The sequence below is a fragment of the Pan troglodytes genome, chromosome 4 (genome assembly GCF_028858775.2).
Source record: "Pan troglodytes isolate AG18354 chromosome 4, NHGRI_mPanTro3-v2.0_pri, whole genome shotgun sequence".
NCBI classification, from domain to species: Eukaryota; Metazoa; Chordata; class Mammalia; order Primates; family Hominidae; genus Pan; species Pan troglodytes.
Window position 1 is genome coordinate 21,676,242 of NC_072402.2, and position 26,659 is coordinate 21,702,900.

Here is a 26,659-nt window from a genome sequence, read left to right on the forward strand (position 1 = left end):
TGAGTCTTTCTCTTCCTTTGAGACTGCCTTTCTCTCCAGGCCACTTGCTGTATCTCTTGTCACATTGTACCAGCACCCTCCCTTTCCTAGCTCTCTTGCAGTGGCATGGTCCTCCTCATACCCTCACTTTCTTGGGCTGTATCCAGACTCTGGTACACTTTTAGAGAATATCACCCACCTCTCCTTTTATACCTTTTGGCAATTCCACTCTTTGTCCAACCTTGGGTAACTCCTTTTTTCATCCTTCCCCACTTGGATCAAGCCCCTGATCTTGCCCCATCTGTTTGTTAGCAGATGGCCTTGTCCCTGTACTTCTAAGAAAATCCACACCATCATGAATGCACTTTAACTTCTCATTTCTGTTTTTAATAATTATTCTTCTCTCCACCCACCTCTACATCCTTTGATTACTCTCTGATCAATATGTCTCTTTTCCCAATTAAAGTAAATCTTTTTACCTGATCTCTTGATTGCATTTACCTCCTACTAATGGCCTTTTAAACATCCTTTCTATCTTGTCTTGTGGCTCCTTCCCCCAAACATCTCCTATATTAAAAAATGTTCCTCCATTACTATTATGTTTCCCTCTCAAAACAGTTTTCATTCATTGTCTACTTTTATACCTACCACTCACTCAGTGCACTGCAACTGGACTTCTACCCTCAGCATGCTAAGCTAACAACATGGGCAGGGTCCTCCATACATACCTGATTGCTAACTCAGTGGATTCAGTCATTTTCTCTTCTTTTGGCTTCTCTAACACCACTTTCTCCTGTGTCTTGGCCTACTTCTCTGATTATTCCTTCTTGGTTTTGCTTGAATGTTTCTTTTACTGGCCTCACCCTTTAAGTGTGGGTATGTTCCAGAGTTTTATCTTTGACGATCTTTACATCTTACGTTCCTTTTTTTTTGGCGGGGGGTTGGGGGGTAGTGTGAATTCACCCATTGCTATGGCTATACCATTATGTTGATGACTTCCACACTGATATCTTCAAACCAGACAGCTCTTCTATGTGCTGTATCAGTAAATCCAAATTACTATTGGATGCCTTGGATGTACTTCGGATGTCCGCAGCCCCCTTAACATACCTAAAACTAAGTAAAATACTTGCAATGTATCCTAAGCTTCTTCGTTTTCCTTAATTTTCTCCTTCTATCTTCCCATTCATGCCATCACCAACTCCATGTCATTAGGAGATGAATATTGTTCGTTCTGTGAATTTAACATGTTTTATATTTGTCTACTACTTACTATCTCCTGTCTCTTACCTTGGTTCAGTGTCTTATCCTCTCTGACCTGTCTACTGCAATATTGCCTTCATTATCTCCCTCTCTCCTGTCTGACTCTTTCCAACCTGCTCTCCTCACTACTGCTAAAGTTATTTTTCTAGAATGTAAAACTGCTAGTGTTAATCCCATGCTATATACTCTTCAGTGATTCTTTATTGCCAGTACTAAGTCCAAACTCCTTAGAAAAACATATCCTGGTACCTGGTCTGGCTTCTGCCTACTTCTCTAGCTCACATAGTGGAATACATGGGATGGAAATATTACAGCCTGACTTTGAAGCCTATTTAAGGAATTTCTGTTTTGATCTGAGATTTAGTGAGAAAAAAAGCCTTTTAAAGAAGAGATGATATATTAAAGTCTAAAAAATGTCCAAGTCTATTTAATTAGAAGATGTTCTATTTAGCAAGACAACCAGGGGGAGAGAAGGGTCAGATGTGAAAAAGCATGAGGATACAAGAAGCAAGATGTGGAGTGAAAAGATAAAGGTGGATTTTCAAAATGGAAATCTGTTCTGGATATCAAAAGACACTATTGCTCCTGTACTGTATATAAAGAGAGATGGTACTATCTCAAAAATTCCATTTCTAAAGCATTCCCAGTCATTACTCTTAACTCTGTGTAGGAAAATGTAATCTCCTGTTGTTATACATTTGTTACTAGCCAAGTTATCTGCTAAAGATTTTATGTAACAAATCCTTTTCTATTGTGTCAAGATTTAGAGTTGAATTTGAGCCAATCTAGAAAAATGTTACAGTAACTGTTGATAGCCGTAGATCAGATATTTGGGTTACATTGTTTTAATTTTGAAAGTATAATTATGTATTTTACAATTAAATTCTTCTTTATAAGCCCTCTCTAGATCCTTAGGAGCATATAAAATTAATTATAAATTCTAATTAATTATTTAATATTTATAAATCACTTTAAAGATTAAAAAGAGGTACCATCATGCTAACATTTTTACATTAATGAAGCAAATACTGGCATTTATTGGATCCAGGTTGAAGAAAATAACAATGGGACATAAAAATACTACTCATGGGAAACATAAGTAATATTCATTGTACTATTCTTCATCGTTTTGTCATGACAAATTATATAACATGAGATTTTAAAAAATTAAATGATAATGGTATTGTTACACCTTCCCCAAGTGTAAAGATTGTTTTATAGAGGTTCGTAAAAATTCTAAATCTCAACTTGTGGTTTTTCATGGCTATGCTGACTTGCCCACCTGGCCCCTGAGCCACCTATTAACATAAATCCCAAGCGGATGAAGTAGGGGCATTGTCCATTCTAGCACAATACCATTTTGTGTAAAAATCTTTAACTGAGCCGGGCACAGTGTCTCACGCCTATAATCCCAGCACTTTGAGAGGCCAAGGCGGGTGGATTGCCTGAGTTCAGGGGTTCGAGACCAGCCTGGACAACATGTTGAAACCCCATCTCTACTAAAATACAAAAAAAAAAAAAAAAAAAAAAAAATCAGCCACGCGTGGCAGCGTGTGCCTGTAACCCCAGCTACTAGGGAGGCTGAAGCAGGAGAATCGCTTGACCCTGGGAGGCAGAGGTTGCAGTGAGCCGGAATCGCACCACTACACTCCAGACTGGGCGACAGAGCAAGACTCTGTCTCCAAACAAAGAAACAAACAAAAAAAATCATTAACTGAATCCTAAGTAAAAATCAAAAGTTATTTCAATGGTCATAGTTAATGCTTCCTGTATATTCTAAACTAATTATTTGTATTTCCCTAGGACTTTTCAGCATGGCCTGGATGAGTCTGCTTCAGATTCCTTAAAATCATTTTTTAAGCAACCATTATATTGGGTTTCTTGCATATCACATTTCTACCCTTCTTTACTCAGGTGAGAGCCTCTAAATGCCATACTATCTATAATTCTATGATTCCTTTTAAAATTTAATAGAAATTTTATCGATGGATGTAAACGAACTTATATCTTACAAAAAGAACTTATGACTTTTCACAATTGGCAGGTAAGTAAAGAGTATTATTTCTCTTTTCTTAGCTCAAGAATCAAAGGCATAGGCCTCATGATTATTCTACTAGCTTATAGCTTTAGTGATGTAATGGAAAACTGTAAATTTTTGGAATTTAGTTTTATTTTAAAACTTGTCTTTCTTGATCTATGACTGGGGATTTGGCAGTTCTCAAGCTAATTATCAAACATAGACATGTAACTAACTCAGAGCCTTAGGTAGAAGTTGAGAGAGTAGTAACTTTTTAAATTATGAGTAGGATCTTTCACTTTTATTATTTAATTAACAGCACTTAAAAACAAGAAAAATCACTTAAAGTATGAAATGTGCTTCCAGAGTAATCTGATGGCATTTTGTGGCATTATGTGAAATGGCAGTTTGATTTCTTGCTAAATATAACATTGGAAAGTACCTTTCCTTGGTATCTGAGAATAAAAATATCATGTACAGCTAAAGGAGATATTGTTAATCCCCATACATTCTTGATTCATCTTGGAAATACACTATCAGCTATTTTACCATCTAAGCTGACTATATCTCTCTCTTGAGGAACAAGATTGTCACCCATAAATAGAGGGTGTGAAAACCTCATATACAGAAGTTTCCATAGACACAACAAACTTACACTGTTTGCCTAATGTGTGCCTATTTCCATATGGGTAATGAAAAATCCAACATTAATGAGACATAGACCCCATCTTCAAGGACCTCAATGTATTGTTATTACCTCATTTACATGGAAAACTTTCTCTACATTTCTAGTTAATTACTTATGATTGAGTCCTAGAAATAGAATAGTCTCAATGCTCTGTCATCTTGTGTGTAAATATATCTTGCCATCTTGCCCATAAATATATTTTATTTCATTACGAATTAAATAGCCAACTCCTTAATACTCATTGTCGCAAAACTAACAAACGACTGGAACTCTTACAGTGTGAGTCAAGCAAACAAGCTGTGTCATTTGATGAGTTCCTAAGTCTATAAACATATCTGTTCTCCATGTTATTATCACATTTGCTTTAACCTATTTTACTGCCCGCTTTTATCTTATATCTGGAACCACTGGAGTTATTCTCTTTTAGGTGTAACTCTGTAAGACTTCCACTTCCAAGCTTGCTCGGATCAACCCAGCTAGAGTCCTGGAAATCAGCATGGAAATGGGCTTATCTTTCAAACGCTAATTCTTATATTAACTTCTTTCTCTTTTCTATATCTACAGCAAGCAAAAATGCACATTTCTTTTCTTTCTGTTCTGTTTAGCAATCAATCTCCATTATTATCCTAACACAAAGACTAGAACATGGGGACGACTATTCAGCTCATAGTGGAAATGAAATTTTATGCAAATTCATGAGGGCAGTTTAGTAATACGTATTAAAAACTTAAAAATATTTTTGCCCTTTTATCTAACAATTCTGTTTCTAGGAATCAACTATAAGCAATTAATCAGAGAGGCTGACAAAGTTTTATATATGAAGATATCCATCGGCACATTATTTGTAAGAGAAAAAATGGAAATAAATGTTCTACATTGTAGCATTAAACAATTCAGTATGGAATAGTGGCATAATAGACTACTGTGGAGTGATTAAAGGGCTGGGTTTTGAAAAATAATTACATAGAGAAATAATTGTGGTAGATAAGTTAGGGGGAAAATTGAGATTAGTAATGATGAAATTACCAAAGCCAACTCAGTTTTTAGAGTGATGAGTGTGTAGCAGACACAGTGCTAAGTGCTTTACATACATTATCTTTTTAAAACCTCACACTAGTTCTGTAAGGTAAGTACTCAGGTGCTTCTTTTATGGAGTGCAAAGTGCTGTATAGGCAGCAACATTCTGGAGAGAACAAAACTGGAGGCCAGGCTCTGAACCCAGGCCTGTTCTATTCTAAAGCTTAAGCTCTTGACAACCACACCCCCGCCTTTCAAAGGGAAGAGCAGTTCAGGATGATGTTAACAGGTGTACATGAAAAATCATTCTACTGCACAAATAAGATTGTCAGTTATTAATTATGTAAGGTCTTTTTTGTGATTTAACTTTGTAGGGATTCTGACGTGCTAGTATGTAGTGTTTAGCTCTGCTATGGTCTGAATGTATCCTCCAAAATTCACTGTTGGAAATATAATCCCCAATGCAACTGTGTTGGGTGGTGGGGTCTAATGGAAGTTATTTATATCATGTGGGTTTTTCCATCTTAAATGGATTAGTATTACCATAAAAAGGGCTTACAGGAATGGGTTCATTTTATCTTGCCCTTCTTCTGCCATGTGAGGATGCAGCAAGATGGCCTCACCAGATGCTGGTGTCTTGATCTTGGACTTCCCAGCCTCCAGACTGTGAGAAATAATTTTTTCTTCTTTGTAAATTACCCAGTCTGTGTTATTCTTTTATGGCAGCACAAAATGGACTAAGACAGTCTCAAAGGAGTGATCTAGTATGCAGATTCCCCAAACTTGCTGGGTGAGAGAACTCTTGCTTTGCAGGGAATTAACAATTATTGGAAGGTGGGACATCATTAGGAAGTGTTAAACTATGCTCTACTACCATATTTAGAGCACAAAAAAAGTACATATAGAAAAATAAATATTGAAAGGATATATAGTGGTGGGGTTATAGTTTTTATCTCTGGGTGGTAGGATTGCAAGCAATTTTAATTTTCATCTACATAGTTGTCTATATTTTCCAAAGTTTTTATAGTGATTATAATTTAATTTTATTAATTATGAATACTCTTTTTTTGAGATGGAGTTTCACTCTGTCACCCAGGCTGGAGTCCAATGGCACGATCTTGGATCACTGCAACCTCTGCCTCCCAGGTTCAAGCGATTCTCCTGCCTCGGCCTCCCAAGTAGCTGGGATTACAGGCACGCGCCACCATGCCCAGCTAATTTTTTGTATTTTTAGTAGAGACAGGGTTTCACCATGTTGGCCAGGCTGGTCTCAAACTCCTGACCTCAAGTGATCCACCCACCTTGGCCTCCCAAAGTGCTGGGATTGCAGGCATGACCCACTGTGCCCGGCCTGTGAATACATTTTTTGAAAAGCAAAAAGAAAATCTATTTTCTTTGATTTCTCTTTTATTCACATGGCTTAACCTGTAACCTCTATACAGATGATTTCCAGTGCTGCATCTATAGCTTTGAGTGATTACCTATACCCCAACGGTATATGTCCAGCTGTTGTTATTTCTTGAATACCCACTTTCATTCAATACGATGTCTTCAAATGATCCTTCTTTCCCTTCTTCCCTTGTCCTTCATGCAGGGAGTCTTTTCTATTAGGAGTAACAGTGTTGCTACATGCTTCCAAAATACAGTCTTGATCATGATTTCCATGTTGAGCCTTTTCTTCCTCTAGTCCTAGTTTATTATTGTGTTTAGTTCATTTTTCTTCCAAAATTCTCTTAGAATCACCCTTTCTCTCCACCCCATTATAACAACCTTAGTCCATTTTACTATTATTTAACGTGTTTAAAAGACTGTTTTCATTATATCTCTCTCTCATTCAGAAACCTGTAGTAGCTTCTGCTTCACCCACACTGTCACTCCTGGCTTACTTGTTGGAGAGTTTTCTGGCTTATTTCCTGGAGAGTTTTCTCTGCTCCAGTTAAGTCAGTCTCCTCATGTGTCTTTAAGACTTAGTTATTCCATATTTTTAATATTGAATTTGTTGCTTATTCTCAGCTTCAGGCCTTTGTTTATGCAGTTTCCTTTCTTGGAATACCTTTGGTTCTCTCCTTTGTCTTTCTAAATTCTCCATGCAAGTTATGTTAGGAGGACTCTCACCGATATCCCCCCTGCCCATTAGGTGTCATATTTTCAACTAAGTCCATATAATCTGCTTAGAAAGACATGATCCATGTGATTTATAATCCAGTGTGCTCAGAGCACTGTACAATCAGAGGAACCCAGGGCAGCAATAAAAGCAATTTTAAAATAACTAAAGTTATTGATTTGCATTTATCAGACATTACAATGGGGATTCCTAGACCACCATTATATGACCTTAAAAATCTCACCTTTCCATTCATTTCCCTCACCTGTAACAGCTGTCTGTATGAGTCTTTCACCCCCAAAATTATCCTTCAAAACTCTATTCTTCACTTTAGCAACTAAAATGAACTGTTCAAGGAAATACAGGAGTTGGATGATGACAAACAAAAAATATATTAGGCCTATCTTTTGGTAAAAGGGAAGGTCGAGAGGAGAGGTGACTGAAATAGTTAATATCATGAAGGAACTTAGTAATTTATTCATCTATTTGCTTACTTATTTGTACCTGCACATTGTTTCAGAAAGAATTTAAGTCAGCTTTTAGCAACATTAAATAAACTAAGATAATTAATTAAAAGTGGCTGAGAAGGAAAGAAACAAAAAGGACATGAAATTCAGAATACAAATAGAATTAAAAATGTACAAATAGCAGTATGGACCATAAATTTGTCTATAATCTTACTAGAGAAAACTATGAAATGGATAAAAGCACAATTTTTCATATTCTCCTAGAACCCTGGGAATAGAGTTTAGAAGAGTTTATTTTAGGGAAAATAAATATATTTTCAAAGCAGTAAGTAAAATGTACTCTATTCATTGTCCCTAGCAGTGGTATAGGCTAACAACGTGAGTTGATTTAGAAAGGATAATCAGTTTCATACTAGATTAAGCTAAGACATATGAAAAATGTATTAATCTCAAGGTTAACACAGATACCATATTGTGCATTCATAGAAATGTTCAAGAAAGAATGCTGTCCTAGTCAATTATAATATGTTGCATTATAATGCCTTTTATCATTTTCTAAACTTACCTCTTCATGTGGTTTAAAAAAGCATTTTCAGGTCTTCCTTAGCTAAGTAGGTCATAACTGTACACTGAGTCCAAGAAGTATAATCAGTGTGAGTAAACAGTCCATTCATTTTAACTACTAATTTTCTTTTATGGTGACAACATGATGCTTTGATTCATGGCCAGTCCATTTTGAGCTGTATATATTTCTTTCCACTGGGCTTTTTGTTTCTACTATGCTTCTATTCAATGTAATCCTGTTTTGTATTTATATACATACATTTTCCTCCCTAAAAATATTAAGCTATCTTTGGTTTCATTATATTCATATTACATGCTATGTGGGTCTTTCCTTTTATTTAGTTTAGCAAGATGTGTTTAATCATTCCTTCAATAAATGCATTCAAAAAATGTTCTCCATGTAAGGCATTATGCTAGGTGTCAATGGTGAAGAAAGAGGCAGGCAATGACATTTAAGACAAAGTCCCTTTCCTCATATTGTCACACGTTGGTAAAGAAATCAATTGTATTTGCCTACTTGACCACAGTATATGATACCATTGTCTACTCCCTCCATCTTGACGTATTCTCTTGATTTCCTCCTGAGATTTTTACCCACTTTTGTCTTCCTTATTTCCTGTTGCTGCTTTTCTGTTTCCTTTGCAGGTTCATATACTTTAACCTGGCAATTAAATATTGAACATTGTTAGTATTCTATACTGTAACCTTTTTTCTTGATGATGATAACATTCTATGTTTCCTGTACTCTTTGTGTGCCCCCCCAAATCCATATCATTAATTTTAATCTCTCCTAAGACTACAGATCCATAATATATGGGTACCAACCATACATGACTACCTTCTTGAAATTTACACCTGGAAATCATAAAGACATCTCAAACTCACCATAACCGAAACTGGACTTAGGATATTCCCCTCTGAACAGATCTTCTTCTACTGTTCCCTATTTCAGCTAATGGTACGTCCATCCAATTGTAGAAGCCAGAGACTTAGACTTAGGAGGCAATTGGACACCTCCTTTTTGCTCTCCTGCACACCAAATCCATTACTAAGTCTCATTAATTTTAACTTCTAATATCTACTCTCCATAGTACCAGTTTCACCTTAGTCTCAACTACCATCATCTCTCTCTTAACTACTCCAGTGACCACTAGCATTTTTCCTGTGTACATGTTGACTTCCATTTATAATATTCTCCAACTGTAGCAAGAGTTTTCTCAAACCCAAATCTATTTTCAAAACTCACATTTTATCATGGCATACTTATGGCTTACCTTCCATGAATTCACCGTTATCCTTAAATCTGTACAAAAAACTAGCATAGCCTACAATAGCTGCATAGATGTAACTCTTACCCACTTCTCAACCCACTTCTGATACCTGCTACTCTGTGAATTCTGCTTTCCACACATTAACCCATTTACATTTTCTTTCTATGCCATGTTCCTTTCTGCCACAGGATCTTTGCATATGCTTTTCCCTTTCCTAAAATGTCTTTCTCTTTCACATAGGTAATGCCAGCTTATCTTCATCTCTCAGCTCAAATGTGACTTCTGCAGGGAAGCCTTTTATCAACCCCAAAGACTAGTTAACTTCCTTTTTACTACAACTTCTAACAGCATTTTTACTTTTCTTTCAATGAGTTTTTATAATTGTTACTTTATCTTTATTTGTATGATCACTTAAACTATATATGTGTCCTCCACTAAATTCTATAAGAATAAGGAATTTCTGCTTTTTGCTTACTGTTATGTCTCCATGGTTTCGCATATACAAGTTAAACAATAAATATTAGTTGAATGAATGAATAAAAAAATTCAAACTGGTATTGTGTCCCCTAAGTGCTATATTAAAGTATTGTATTGCATAAGTGCTATATTAAATGGTGGGAACATTTGATCTGTGTGGTAAGGCCCAGGCAGGGGAAGCACCATCTTAATGAGGAGGTGACTTCTAGTATCCTCAGGAGAGAATATCTAGGGAGGAGGACAAAAAGAGTTTTTGGTCTCCCAACTGCTGCTGAAAAACTGCTCTGCGGGACTGAGGAAAAGAGCTTAGCGATCTTGTGCTCTGATGAGGTGCCAAGCATTGACATAGTGCCAATAGCCAGCAGAGAAGTAATGAGAGATTGAAACACCAGAGATCTTAAATGGCTGTTCCAGAGTGTGGATGGACAAGCAGTATGAAAAGATTTTCAGAGGGAAGTCAGTGTCTATGGAACAGTTATTTTAAAAAGTGAAAATGTCAACTGAACTAGGTATTTAGCATATGGACCTAGATATCTTAAGGTTTATGTCTTTTCTATCGTGGCTTAAATATATTACATAATTCAGAATATAGAAATGAAGCCAGCAATGTGATGATAGGAAACAGCTATAGGTTTTCACATTGGTTTGCATACTCGTTGAGTTTTGTGATTTTGGAAAGTTAGCCTAGGAGTGATTCAGTTCAGTTTCCCCATATATGAAACAGTTTATATTTTGGTGAGGATGTTGAGACATAAATACAATACAGTCTTATTAATCTTCTTGAAGACAGCATGTAGTCCTACAGTCTACTTCCTCCATCTTGAAACATCTTCTTCCCTTAACTTCTGAGATACTCTCATGGGAGGGTCATGAGGACTCCATGAGCTGAAGTGCCTCAGTGGCATTCATCACATAAACACTAAACTATCATTCATAGCTGCTATATATTTCAGAGAGTGGCAAGTTTTATCAATTATCTAAACATGTTGAAAGGACTTACTTCAAGTATGATAAAGTGGAAGAAATATTGAACCACTTTCTTACTGGGTCAGGAATGTGTTGCTAGGGGAGACTTTTTCTGAACTCCCTGTAATAGGTCAATATCTTATAGACAGGGACCAATAATAGTCAATGGCACCAAGGAGTTAACTTCTGCTCCTCAAAAGGATGGCTGAGTTATTCAGTATTGTCCAATGTCTTAGTGATTCAGGTGCTAGATTAGCGTTGCTGCCGTGTAAGATGTGCCTTGCTTTCTCTTCGCCTTCTGCCATGATTGTAAGTTTCCTGAGGCCTCCCCAGCCATGCGAACTGTGAGTCAATTAAACCTCTTTATAAATTACCCAGTCTCAGGTAGTTCTTTAGAGCAATGTGAAAACGGATTAATACATGGGGTCATTGAGAATGTCTTCTATGGCCCTAACCTTTACACCACTGAGATCTGCTTATTCCCTATGTTAGGTTCCCTGAATTCTATCATTGATTCTTCAGGGTCATAGCTGGTTACAATTTATTCATTTATTTAAGCTTAATGACAATGGACTTAGCAGGACAGGCTACAGTACCCCCTGCTGCAGATATTTCTGAATCTGCAAGTGATATTTATTATTACATTCTTCTACCACCTATTCCATCTTTCCCTCATGATTGGCCATCATCTCTGCCGATTTATGTTACTTGCCCAGTGGGGTCACTGAGACCTTCATCCTCAAAGTAACCTGAACTCCTGGTTACTACTCCCTTATCAGACTTGGTTACTGAAGTCTTCTGAATGTGATAATTGCCAGTCATGAAAGCATTGAGAGATGCCCTGGTGAATCTCTTGAGTTACATATACACTTCGCTGCTCCCTTTATGCAGTAGCAAGCCCAGCTCCTCATGATAAGTAGGGTTAATCACCCTCACCAGCATAGTAATTCCTTTCTTTGCCTGATAGACTGCTGGCATGGAGAGCCAAAAATGACCAGATGGCAGCTATAACTTTAGGTTTAGTGGGATCCTAAATGGTCCCCCTGGTAGAGGTGTGTATACCCCCATCCCACCCCACCATGGAAACCAGAACCTCTGCTCCTCCAGAGCTTATAGTTATTGCGATAGAAAGCACAAATTTGCCAAGTGGATTATCACAATCTTTGGTGGGAGGGGCTGCTCCTACTTTCACCCCTCGTCTCTCAGATCTATGTAGTTTGTCTGTTGGGGCCACAGTACCATATAATGGTTGTTGGTTAAAAATAAGTATCAAGTCTTGAGGGACAGCATTCCAGCACCACTGAGTGTCATTCCCAAGCTGTGAATTTTGGAGTCCATTCCAATTTTCTGCTAGTCTTGCAGCTTCTGCATGATATATAAATGGTAGGAACAATATACCCCATGGTCATGTGGCCTGAGCAATAAGGCTACTCATATCCCAGTGTGAACCCTACTGCAGAGCCTTCTCTTGGCCCAAGCCTTACCTCACATCAAGTTGGAAGTCAGGACAGTATGACTGATACAGCTAAGATTTTGTTTAAACATTCTATTGCAGCATGAGTACATACCAAAAAATTGAAGAAAGTATGTGAGCTAATTGATGAATTTTCATAAACATATCTGAATGTAGCTAAGATTTTTCACAATGATTTTATAAAAATAGTTTAATAGTTTCATAAACCAATAATGCTTGGACCCCATTACTACTTGGAATTTAAAAATTCTTTAGGCAAATTTGTGCCCCAGAAATACAGCACTTATTGCAGTATAAGCTGAGTACAACCCAGCCATCAATTCATCCTGTCTCCTAGTACAAGATTTATGAGTTCTATAGGATTTATAACATTTTCCCCCTTTGTATTACGGTGGAATTCAACATGTACATATTTGATACATACATACGTGTGTGTGTGTGTGTGTGTGTGTATATATATATATAAAATTTCCCTTTCTGTCATTTTTTGTAAGGCTAATCTCACTTTCACAGCTCCACCAGCTCAAAGGCTGAGGGAACATATGCTTCTCCATATGCCCAACGCAGATTCCTCAATGCATTTATTACTCAGAGCTTGGTGATTGAAGAATGTTTGTACTATTTTATTTTTCCTCATAGTGAGTCATTCTACTGTACATTTCAAAATCTGTGATAAGTTGAAAGATCCAAGAATTGAGGTACATGTCAACAAACAGCTTTCCATCTGGTAAATGAGAGATTTTATTTATAACCAGGTATTCAGATACAGCGGCATAAAGTGACATTCAAATGATTTTATTCCATGACTGAAGGGCTAAGGAAAACACCAACCACCTCCAATCCATTCACCACACTGCAACCAGATCAGGAAACTCCTTTGCCTTAAACTCTCCAATGGGCCTAAAATCCACACCTTGGGATATTAAGGCTCTCCACAATCTAGCTCTTGGCTCCTTCTTCAGACTATCTCTCAAAGATTCCCTTTCCTTTCTACACTTCAGCCAAATGGGATCTTTCAGTTCATCAAATGGATCCTTAAGTTAGCACTCAACTCAAGCATAATATATAAGTAGGAAATGTTCAAAACCCAAGTCAATTTTAATATACAGCTTACTACCAAGTAGCATTTTTCATCCATTGAACCCCAAGGGAGCATCTAGAATCAGTGTTTAGGGTTTAGGATGGAAGTAGGGGCAACCATTGTAAGGATCTGTTTTAGATTTTTAGTCCAAAGGGCTCATCTAGTGAGTTCTTCCTTTGGCACCACATTTGGAACTACTGCAAAAGCCAGACCCAGACTAATCTGCAAAAGTAATTCAGAACTCCTGGGATGTTCAGAACTGATAAACTTGATTCCTCTGGCCCTAGAGTTTAGTAACACCCTTCTTCTCTCTTTACCACTCACCCAAGGCAGGAGGTTTCCTAGCTAACAGTGCCCCACCAATTGCCTGAGGAGTTACTCCAATTTGAGATATGTTATCAGAGTTTTACATGGGAAGCCTGAGTTGGCCCAAGGTTCAAACACAAGCTGATGGATTTTGTGCATAATAAAGTTATGAGATGTTCCAAACACCATTCCAAGCCAAGGGGGAGGTGCTTCGAGACTTTTTCATTTTGTGTCTTTGAATCTTCTCACTTTTGTTTAAGCCAGCCTTTTGGCAAAGCATCCTCATCATTTTTTTTCTATAAGTTTGCCTACTCATTTATGAGCAGAAAAATCAATCAGTTAACATTTAGAAAGCCTTTAAATGTGCTTAGTTCACTAGTAGAAGCTTTGGGATATACAGCAAGTGTCTTCACAAAGTTCGAATCTGGGTGAATTGAACAGATAAAACTTTAGTTGATGAAATAATAAAGTGCTGAAATGTGTAAGTTGATGAAATAATAACGTTGATGAAATAATAAAGTGCCACTATGAAGAGAAATTTTTAGGGAAGACTTCACAGGGATAGAGAATGTTTGCTGCAAATTAAAGGAAGAGTAGGATTAAGATAAAGATGAAAGGTTATAGGGAGTTTATTGCATGGATGGTATCTTAGCTCTGGCTGCTATAACAAATATACCATAGATTGGGTGGCTTAACAAACATTTATTTCTCATGGTTCTGGAGGCTGAAAGTCTAAGATGAGATACAGCACAGTTGCATGCTAGTGAAGGCCTTCTTCCAGGTTTCCCATAGCGAACTTCTTGTATCCTCATGCAGAAAGAGGTCAGGCTAACTCTCCAGCCTCTTCTTAGAAGGACTACAATCCCATTCATGGGGTCTCCACTCTCATGAACCCAGTTATCTCTCAAAGTCCCTATCTCCAGATACGTTGGGATTAGGGTTTCAACATATGAATTTTGAGGAGGGGGAACACAAACATTTAGCCCATTGTGGGTGCAGCCAAGGTGGACCTGTGCAAAGGCAGAGGCAGGAAAGAGGATGCTAATTGGTCCTAACCCTACTGCCTGTGCTTCAGAAAGCACTGCCTACATGCATCAAGCTTTACCATGCATGCAACAGAATCTCCTGGAGAAAGATTGTTGAAACACAGATTTCTGCCCTGTCCCCCGCTCCCCGCCCCCAATCCCCGCCCCAGAATTTCTGATGAGATGAGGCTGGAGAATTAGGATGTGATGTTGATGCTGCTGGTTTGGGGCCCAAGCTTTGAAAACCATTGGTCTAGACTGTGTTGATAACTGGATGGCTTACCACACAGTAAATTGCATCTGCTAATGATAATGCTGCAGATTGCCTCTCTCAGTGATACCCCTTGCTCTGCACTACTTTCCACCCTGAAGCATATGATGCTCCCATTCTCACCTCTAGATTGCTCAGTCCACCTTCCCTTCCCCATGCCGCCCTATTCCCATGTCCTTAAGGCTGTCACCAGATTGAGTTTAACTATTTCCTGCCTTTTTTGTTGTTGTTCTCCTTGTAAGTTGATTTCCCATTTTGCAACTGTTAGCCAATCTAAATTTTAGGTTTCTAGATTTTAGAAGGGAAAAGTAAATAATGTTATCAGTTCCTTTGCTCTCCTGCTGATTCATTGGTAAATGAAAGTGGTGATGTGAGAGACCTGATTTCTATTTTCTGTTCAACACTGATAATTTTTCAAGCAGAAGCGTATTTGCCTCGGAATTCTTTCCCTTTGATAAATGATTACCCAAGTAGGTAACAGTTTAATAGCAGCAGTTCTGATAATTGAATGTTGATGGAAGGCTTTACATATTAAATAATTAGATTACGGTTGACCCCTGACAGAAGCTTTGATTTTTTTTCATCTGCAATAACATTATATAGCAAATTACAAACTAGTGAAACTCATCAGAACTTCTTTCAATCAATAAGGAAAGGAGTTAATAGCACATAGTAGGCATTGATATACTTGGTGAATAAACAAATGAATGCATTCAAAAAATGCATAAGTAATTTTTCTTCTCTCCATGAAACAAAAACAGACATAGTTCCATGAAACATAGGCATGGGTATTTTGTATCAGTTTTAAATTTGGCAAGGTACCAAATGTTAATTTGCTTTTAGCTAGTTGAGATTAAGTGTAATTCCTTCCCCAGGCAACCCTAAAGTAAGTAAGCATGAAAGAATTTTCAGAGTAATCTGGGAGGAATTGACATTTAAAGGAGTTAGCATTACATCTGTACTTTAAGGCTATTAATTTCATAGATAAATTAACTTCATTACTCCATCTTTATCTTGCATTTTGAAAGGACTCCATCAGCTGGAGGACTGAAAGCCGAGGGTCAGTTGAAACTGCTCTTATCCCAGCCACGTTGTAACTGGAACTTGCTTCTGGAAACCCTAGTGCATCATGATGGAATTTTACTGAGAATCTTGCTGAAGAGCTCAAGTGAGTATGTGTAGTTATAAGAATGTCCTCGAAAAACCTAGTCATTGCTCGAGTTAAATAACATTTTTTTCCTAGGCAAACATTGGAAGAAGGACGTAAACCAATAGCATGTATCAACATTCAGCTGGGTTAGCAGCAGTCAAAAGCATTAAATTGCTTTACCAACCTATTTGAAAAAATGTATTTCAATGACTCTGAATGAGAGAAAACTATATTTTTATATGACACTGTTCTATCACAACTACCATTATGTAGAAATGTATCAATACGCAGGGTTTGAAATGCCTAAAAAAATTGTAGGACTGCAGTTATATTTCCAAAGCACAATCTGAATTAGACCTAGAGAGAGAAAGAGAGAGACAGAGACAGACAGAGACAGAGTATTAGATTAACACTGGGAATTTCAGTGTATCATGAAGGGTGCTTGTGTAACTTACAAACAAGCAAGATGTGGCCTACAGCTATATCCGTTGGAGCACAGAGTAGTAATCATCAGAAAATTCTGAATGGAAATTGAGGAGTAATATAAGACCATACTTCTCTTAATTAGTTTCTTTTTTTCCCCTGTAAATGCTTTTTAAGAAAATGGTAAGTAATGTTATGTCAGTATAATATTACATCTCATTGCTGTCCCACTTCATCTAGGAAGAGCTTTTCACCATTTTCACATACTCCTGTGCATCTCTCCTATTACGTACCACAAGCGAAGCCTGATTAACTTTATCAATTACTAGTTTCACTGTAGGTTTCCCAAATCAAAATCTTTCTTCTGTAGTTCCCCAACACCTGAAGCACCCAAGTCCCTTCACCATTCAAATATGATCCCAGAATAGTTTTCTAACCTTTTCCCCACTATTTCCTTGCAACTTACTCCTGTAACAGTTGTTGTCCCCAAAGCCCCAAGCATGTGTTCACTCCACACCTTGGCTCACCTATCTTTCCTACTTAAAGACCTGCCATAAACAACTTGGCTTCCACCAGTCTGCAAAGCCCAGCTGATGTTTCGGAGCTTTGAATGCTCTGTCTTAACGCTAATCTCTTGCTCCCCTGAACTTCATAGTGAACTTTCGTGTTGGCTACTTTATTTGCCCTTAGCATGCACTGTCTTATATTTTTATTGTGTTTATATATGAATGAGGCAAATGTCATCAGGCCCTACCAGCCTGTTAGTATACAAATGAGGTTCATAGCCTTTCCTTGTATAAATAGCTCCAGTCATTTCTGATAATTTTTGTTTTCTCACATCTGCTCAGGACCAGTTCCCCATATTCTCTCCCATCCATCTCGATGTTTGGTTCCCAAAAGGCACTTAGAAGCAGTGTCTCTTGTGAGAATATCGCTTCTCTCCTGGTGCTCTCCAAACTGTAAAGCCATGTGGTGCCAAAGGTCATCACAACTCCTCAGGCCTCACTGTGTTCCAAGCAGAAAGGCAGAGCTTGCTCCCTCCCAAGCCCTGAATCTGATTTTATGTCCTTAGCTCCCAAGCAGTACTGTTTGGAACTCAAATCTCACAAAGTTTATCTGAAAGCAATTTATTTAGCTTCAGGCTTAACCACTCTCCTAAAGAGAAAACTCACACGAGGGAATCCACTTCCTCACATAACCAACATTTGTTGTTCACTTATTAGTTATCAAGCACTATGCTAAGCATTTTATATGTGTTATCTAATTTGATTCTCTCTATAATCTTATAAAATATATACTATTGTTACTCTCATGTTAAACATAAGGACTTGGCATTGAAGATAATTATTACTTACCCAGAGATACACATATCTGATAAATAGCGAGTAGATCTAGATTTTGTACCCAGCCAGAGCTTTCTGTCCCCTGCCCTTCCAATACAAATACTCATGCAAATTAAACCCTGAAGCGGAATAGCGTAGTATTGGGAAGAACTGTTATCTGTCCACTCTCAGCTTGGATCAACCAGGACATCTTGGTACACATGCATTTAACTTACCTTTCCAGCTAGGTAGGCAAGGCTGTACTGTAGATTTTTGTGTTCCTCCTTAAGCTGGTACAGTGCTTTTTACAGAAACAGTCCAGTAAACAGTGCTTGGCCAATCAGTGATCAATTAGAATATAAAACATGGCACTTCACTTAAACTTTATAGTCTAAGTGCTTTTCAGACAAAGCAGCTACGTGACAAGGATAATATCTAACAAAGTTGAGAGTTACTTTCATGTGATCTTTGAAACCCACAGGCATGGTCCTATAAGAGAAATGGTCTCCTACTGATAGAGTTATGGAGAATAGATTGTAAAATCAGTTGAGATAAACCTTTTGACTATATTGAGACAGCCACTAACTATAGGAAGTACAATTATAGTTATGAATATTTAACCATGTTCTCTTACAAATGAATCCTACATTTACTTATCAAAAATAATTATGTCCACATTCTGGTATGTATAACATGATGTTGTTTTAAAGAAACTTGGAGTTATCAAAGGTATCATACTGTACTATTTTTAGTTCTGGTTCTTATGGAGTACAGCAGTGTATTTACCCAACCTGCTCAAACACCCATCATTTTAAACAAAGGCTGTTAGACTACATGACTGCAGTGGTATTGTCTTGTATTGAATTTTCCTAGCTACTTCAAATACCATTAGGATAAAGTGACTGAATTTACTGATCAATTGATTGACCTACTTCTTAATCTCCAATATAATTCTTGTCACTTTAAATTAGAAACAATATATTCATGGAATCTTGTTAATTATACTAATATAGAAATTATTATGCACACAAAAATTAATTTGTAATATTTTTAGATATTTTATTTTTATTTGATTTAAAGTCTCATGATATTTCAGAGTACCATTTTGTAATTTAGAAGCTTGATTACATTAGGAAATATTAGCAAAGCAAAATTTTAGAGCAAAATACTCTGAATTATATATTTCAAGCAACATAACTATCAGCTTTTTATGTGCGAGTTTTTAAATAAATAGTGTGTTTTTCACTTCTTATGCTAATAAGCAACTTCAGCAAAGTCTTAGGATACAAAATCAATGTGTAAAAATTGCTAGCATTTCTGTACACCAACAGTCAAGCCAAGAGCCAAATCAAGAATGGACTTCCATTCACAACTGCCACAAAATGAATAAAATATCTAGGAATACAGCTAATAATGGAAGTGAAGGACCTTTACAAGAAGAACTACAAACCACTGCTCAATGAAATCAGATATGACACAAACAAATGGAAAAACATTTCATGCTCATGGAAAGGAAGAATCAATATTGTGAAAATGGACACACTGCCGAAATAAATTTATAGATACAATGCTATTCCCATTAAGGTACCATTGACATTCTTCACAGAACTAGAAAAAAACTATTTTAATTCATATGGAACCAAAAAAAGAGCCCGGGTAGCCAAGGCAATCCTAAGCAAAAAGAACAAAGCTGGAGGCATCATGCTACCAGACTTCAAACTATACTACAGGGCTATAGTAACCAAAATGGCATGGTACTGGTATAAGAACAGACATGCAAACCAATGGAACAGAACAGAGAACCCAGAAATAAGATCGCACACCTACAACTATGTGATCTTCAACAAATCTGACAAAAGCAATGGAGAAAGGATTCCCTATTTAATAAATGGTTCTGGGAGAACTGGCTAGCCATATGCAGAAAATTGAAAGTGGACCCCTTCCTTACACTATATACAGAAATCAACTTAAAATATATTAAAGACTTAAATTTAAAACCCAAAACCATAAAAACCCTAGAAGAAAACCTAGGCAATACCATTCAAGCATAGATATGGGCAAAGATGTCATGATGAAGATGCCAAAAGCAATTGCAACAAGAGCAAAAATTGACACATGGAATCTAATTGCACTAAAGAGCTTCTGCACAGCAAAAGAAGCTGTCAACAGAGTAAACAGACAACCTATAGAATGGGAAAAAATTTTTGCAAACTATGCATCGGACCAAAGACTGATATCCAGCATCTATAATGAACTTAAACAAATTTAGAATGAAAAAACAACTAACCAGATTAACAAGTTGGCAAAGGACATGAACAGACACTTCTCAAAAGAAGATATACATGCAGCCAACAGTTACATGAAGAAAAAATGCTGAACATCACTGATCATTAGAGAAATGCAAATCAAAACTACAATGAGATACTATCTCACACCAGTCAGAATGGCTATCATTAAAAAGTCAGAAAATAACAGATGCTGGAAAGGTTGTGGAGAAAAAGGAGCAATTTTCCCTGTTGGTGGAAGCATAAATTAGTTCAACCATTGTGGAATACAGTGCAGAGATTCCTCAGAGACCTAGAGACAGAAATACCATTTGACCGAGCAATCCTGTTACTGGGTGTATACCCAAAGGAATATAAATTGTTCTATTATAAAGACACGTGCATGCATATGTTCACTGCAGCACTATTCAAAATAGCAAAGACATGAAATCAAGCTAAATGCCCATCAATGATAGACTGGATAAAGAAAATGTGGTACATATACACCATGAAATGCTATGCAGCCATAAAAAGGAATGAGATCATGTCTTTTGCAGGGACATGGATGGAGCTAGAGGCACACTGACACAGGCACAGAAAGCCAAATACCACGTTTTCACTTATAAATGTGAGCTAAACGATGAGAACACATGAACACATGCAGGAAACAACACACACTGGGGCCTGTTGGAGGGTGGGGGGTGGGAGGAGGGAGAGGATCAGGAAAAATAGCTAATGGATACTAGGCTTAATACCTGGGTGATGAAGTAATCTGTACAACAAACTCCCATGACACACATTTACCTATGTAACAAGCTTGCACATCCTGTACATGTACCCCTGAACTGAAAACTGAAAAAAAAAAAAAAGAAAAAAAAATAGTGGTTCTTTTCATCTAATTGATAAAACTTAATTTTGTGTTAAATTTTCTCAGGAATAAAAATGCAGAAATATGAAGTACATGTATTTATTACATTTTTTAAAACAAGGTTCTCTTTGTTTAATAAGTAATTGTTGAATACTGTTAGGTACAGAGTTTTTCTTGATTAACAACTGCTATGGTTTGAATGTCTCCTTTAAACCTCATGTTGAAATTTAATTGCCATTGTAACAATGTTGAGAGGTTGAACCTTTTAAGAGTCGATAGGGCATGAGGACTCTGCCTTCATGAATGAATTAATACCATTATCATGGGAATGATTTAGTAATTGCTCAAGGGGGTTCCTAATAAAAAGGATGAGTTTAGCCCACTTCCCTGTATCTTGTACACTGGCTTCTGCCTTCCACCCTTTCACCATGAGATGATCCTCATTAGATGCTGGCGCCATGCTCTTGGACTTCCCAGCCTCCAAAACTGTGAGCCAAATACACGTGTGTTCTTGTTAAATTACCCAGTCTGTGGTATTGTGTTATAGCAGCAGAAAATGGACTAAGACAATAACCATGTACTATAAAGATTAAAGCATATGGGATTTATCTCATCGTGAAAGTGATGTCTGTAGCTTTTTGTTTCGCTCTGTGGAAATTATTTCTCAGAATTTATGTTTTTCAAAAGAATCGACAGAGCCTGTAGGAAATGGCTCTCTTGTAATCTCAGATGCAACTTCACTGAGCATCAGAAAATAACAAAATTAAATAAGTGAATGGTAAGGATTTATAATATATGCTTCATAGGCTGCAAACTTTTAGGAAGTGGAATTATGTTTTTGCCATGTAAAATAATCCTCTCTGTATAAAATATATAGCATTTTGAAGGAATGATTACATTGCTAAAACTTAATAAAAGTAAACTGATTTCACATGGTAGGTGGCTTTTAACACTCTGAGTACAGTTCAGTTGGCAGGAGAAGGTAATGTTTCTTGGTTTTAAGTGAGGTCATCTTAAATCTGCAGGGAAGAAACTCTCAACTACAAATGATCACAGAAGATTTTAAAATTGTGAGACACTATTTTGAATTATTGACTTTTGACACCCAAGGCAATTGTTCTGGTAATTATCTTGCTGAGGCCACATGGCCTTACAGGTTTCTTACATGTGTCATCAAAGGAACAAATATTTGGCAATTTCCCAATTGTTAGCAGGTAACCTTTCCTGCTAGTGACATTTGAATGAAGTGTGACTAACATTCTTTCCTTTGCCTATCGCCCCAAGAATAATTGCCAGTAAAACTTCTTGACTTCTGATAATATTAATTTGTAATATAATAGCAGCAGCAAACTAGTAAATGCATACTATTTAACATGTTCCAGACATTGTTTCTAAGTAGTTTAAATGTGTTTACTTATTGAAACCTCATAACAGCTCTGTGTGGTATGATTGTCATTTCCCTTTTAGAGATGAGGAAACTGAAACACAGAGAAATCCAAGTTGCACAACTAGTAAATGACAAAGAAGGATTTGACCCAGGCAGCTGGCTTTCAAATTCTGTTTCCATTCACACAGCACCACATGTTCCAAGCAGAGCCACAGAACATTTACCAAATAGCAATATTGCACAATTCATGGGAACTATCAGAAACCTAAGTAGTAGATAATTTTCATAGTACCTTTTGTACTTTTTAACCTCATGACAAAGTGCCTAAAGATAACAAAGAAAAATATCTGGAGAAAATTCTGACTAAAAGGCTACTACCCTTAGCAAGTAACTGTTGCCTTAAAATGAATGAATCGCCGGGCGCGGTGGCTCACGCCTGTAATCCCAGCACTTTGGGAGGCCGAGGCCGGCGGATCACGAGGTCAGGAGATCGAGACCATCCTGGCTAACGCGGTGAAACTCCATCTCTACTAAAAATATAAAAAATTAGCCAGGTGTGGTGGCGGGCGCCTGTAGTCCTAGCTACTCGGGAGGCTGAGGCAGGATGTGAACCCGGGAGGTGGAACTTGCAGTGAACCGAGATTGCACCACTGCACTCCAGCCTGGGCTATGGAGCGAGACTCCATCTCAAAAAATAAAATAAAATAAAATGAATGAATCAACTTAAAATTATCTTACCATATGGTTAATATTTTCTTGGTCTTTCAGGTAATATAAGGCATTTTATGGCAGAAGCTTGGTGTTTTGTTGTGTATGGTATGTGGGTATGTGTGTGTATTTTCCTGTTATTGTTTTTCTTTTAGTTCTTTATTATTAGAAATGGGGTCTTGCTATGTTGCCCAGGCTGGTCTCAAACTCCTGGCCTCAAGCAATCCTCCCACCTTTGCTTCCCAAAGTGCTGGGATTGCAGATACCCAGCCATGTGTTTTGTTTTACAAGTGTGACCAAAGTGCAATTTAATAACTGCCTTGAAGGAGGTGACCTAAAATAACCCATTGTTAGCCAACATAACAATGATGTCATAGGCAGCTTTTGCTAGTAATGACTTCTGCACTACAGGACTCTGACTTGTTCTATTTTTTTTTTTTGTCACTTTCTTTACTAAGAACCATATTTGTGTGTCACCATATGGGATCCTATCCAAAGATCCTATCCAAGAATGCTGATGAACTAGTTTAGAGGTATCAGTGGGCTCCATAAAATTATTAGTCCCAGAAAGAGTTACCATTTAGATTCTTTAGAGACTTCATGAGGGTGAGGTGGGGGTGGTGCTTCTAGGGGAGGTAGTGGGATATGGATTATGTAAAATAAGGCTTCTTGTCTTTAAGTGCCAACATATTACTTGGGGATCTGGTTAAAACTGCAGATTCTGATTCAGTAGGTCATGGGTGGGGCCTGAGATTATGGATTATGTGTTTCTCTAACAAACTCCCAGGTGATGCTGCTCCCGCTGCTGCTGGTTCCCAGGCAACTTTCTCTGTAGCAGGGATATCAAACAAGGTATCTGCTGCTATAGAAGGCAAAAGAATTTGAGTATGTGGCTTGTCCTCGTAACATATTGTAGGTTTATAAAAAGACAATTTACTTAAGAATTATTATGAACTATTATGAATTATTATCAGGACATTCACAGTGGTCAGCAAGCATAATCTTATTCACATACAGAACTGATTATGTTACTCCCTTGCTAAAAACTGATAGTGGCTACCCAATGCTTTTAGAGTAAGAACCCTAATCCTTGCAACACCAACAATCCCCTGCATGCTCTAGATGTGGCCAACTTGTCCAGCTCATCTCATCCTACTCACCCCCAGCATAGTATGCTCCAACACAGGGTCATGCATTCTCTGGTTTAGGTTGTGCATCATAGATTTGTAACTTATAATAGCAATCTCCCTGCAGAAGTCACTTGAAGAAAGGGGCAGCTGCTCTAATACCAGTGCCTTTTCAATTGTCCCATATGCCAAGTTCTTTCCTGCTACAGAGCCTTTGAAATGTTGTTTTTATTTATTTTTTTTCTGCCTAGACCATTTCTTGTCTCTATTTACCTGGCATCTGTTAGTCACCTTTTAGCATAAATGTTACTTCCTAGGAAGTCATCCCTGATCATCCTGGCTGGGTGAGGTCCCACTGTACTTCTTTTTGTCACAATTTTAAGTGAAATGTTAATTGACGTAATTGGTATTTAATGTCTACTTCAGCCACTATGAGTTTTAGGAGGGGAGGGATAGTTCACCATTTTATCCCCAGTGCCTGGCCTGGTCAATGACACATTAGACTGGTACTGACAGCACAGAACATGCTTTAAAAAAGTATTTGTTGAATGATTGCAGGCCTGTTCATTTTATATGACAATTCTGTTTTATTCATTGATCTCTCTAAACTCTCATTTTCTCATTTCTAAATGGGGTACTAATATTGACCTTATTAATTCATTTTGAGCTTTAAAGGGTAAATAAACATAAAGTACTCAGTGCATTGCCTGGAACATAGTAGGTACTTAACTTACGTTAGATTCTCTTCATTTTTTTTATACTGAATGCCTGGAAAAGATGTCTGATGCATTTTTTATCCTCTGATTACTCCTGTGCTCTCTATGCAATGGTCTCTGCCTGTGCTTCTCAGTAACCCTCCCCTTCCACGTAAGCATACATTTAAAGTGTCTCCTGGGAGATGAGGTTCTCATTTTTGGACATCTTTGTGCCTGAGAAGGTGTTGCCTAGCAGCTGTCATGTATTTGAAGGTGAGAGGTAGACCAAGTAAATATTCTCAAGTTCTATATATTTAGGACTCCTTGAGAATCTTTGCATATAGCTTGGGAGATTGGCAGTTTGAATTTTGCTGAGATGTTTCACCTGCATTGAATCAAATCTAATCTGGCTTGGCAGTGACTGAAATATTTTATATTCTATCTGTTCCTGAAACTTACAAAATGTCTAATATGACTGTAGAAACATACGTCTTCCTTAGTAGTTAATGTGCTTCTAGCATTAGTATGTAAAATGATTGGGCATTATATTACAAGTAATACTATTATGATGAATTTCTGCAGCATCTTTTCCCAAGCAACTCAAATGATTTAACATATTATTTCATTTATGACCTGGGATTATTAGGACCATTTTGCAAATGAGAAAAATTAGATACAGAAAAATTGAGTAAATTGCACACTTGATGTTTTAAGTGGTCCTTGCTAGAAGAGCCATTATTTCTTGAAAGTCTATTGTTTTTAAATGAATTCTAAAATAAAAACAAGAGACTTTGTGAGGATGATTTTTTGAAATAAGAAGTAATATTCTTCTGAGTTAATTTCTGAAAATGTTTTGTTACTTGATTTTATGAGTAAATTCTCCATTCAACTAATATTTAGTGAGCATCAAGTATGTACCAGGCAGTGTTTTAGACTGCAGATAAAATGGTAAACATGCCGTGCCAAATTGCCTTCATACATTCAGAGCACCAGATCACCTGGATCAGCAGGCTGAACTGTCTACTCTTTCTGTACAGAGATTCTGGTGCAAGGGGACCCTCTCTACTATACACCCAGGCAGATCTCCAGGCTTTCAGAGTACTTGCTTGCTTGGTCCAGCAGCATGAGTTGCCCCACCCCTCCTGTGCAGAGATCTTGCTGCAGGGGGTCCTCTCTGCTCCATGTGCAGGCAGATCTCCAGGCTTTCAGACCACCACTCATCTGGATCAACCAGCCTGACTTACCACCCTTCCTGTGCAGATTCTGGTGCAGGGAAGCCTTTCTACTTCACGCCCAGGCAGAGCTCCAGGCATCTGGAGCACCCACTCTCCTAGATTACAAGTTTAGGCCATCTGCATACCTGTGTAGAGAACTTGGACCCGAGGTGGTTTCCCAGCTCCAAGCCGAGGGACACTTCTGGGCGCTTGGGGGCTGCTTCATTGGATTTTCCCTTGGCACTGATGCCTGTGCCTGACATCGGGGAACCTGTAGGTGGACCTGCCTGGTTTGGCTCCACCTTTTGTGGCCCCTGCCACCCCCCAGGGCTGAGTAGGGAGCTCAGACCACTGTACATCTCACGAATCAACCCATTGCGTGAGGTAACAGAGAGCCTCTGCTAGTAAACAAGGATCAACTATATACCCAGCCACATTGACCACAGACAGTTTTTGCCTGTAAGTGCCATCTATGGGCTTGTAGGTTGAATTCCACAGCCCAGTATAAAACCTGCCAAAAGAAGTGCATAT

The 26,659-nt window shown here is 37.7% G+C and overlaps 1 protein-coding gene across 20 annotated transcripts in view; it reads left to right on the forward strand.

The window, feature by feature from the left end:
- KIAA0825 overlaps positions 1 to 26,659 on the forward strand; it is a 462,961-nt gene that overhangs the window by 156,380 nt on the left and 279,922 nt on the right. For all 20 annotated transcript variants that reach the window (XR_010156851.1, XR_010156852.1, XR_010156853.1 and 17 more), the window contains 2 exons: positions 3,046 to 3,156; positions 15,999 to 16,138. Coding sequence is in view for 16 of the 20 variants with exons in the window: in XM_063810211.1 (XP_063666281.1) it covers positions 3,046 to 3,156; positions 15,999 to 16,138 (251 nt within the window). In the remaining 4 variants the exon portion in view is untranslated. The remainder of the gene's footprint in view (positions 1 to 3,045; positions 3,157 to 15,998; positions 16,139 to 26,659) is intronic.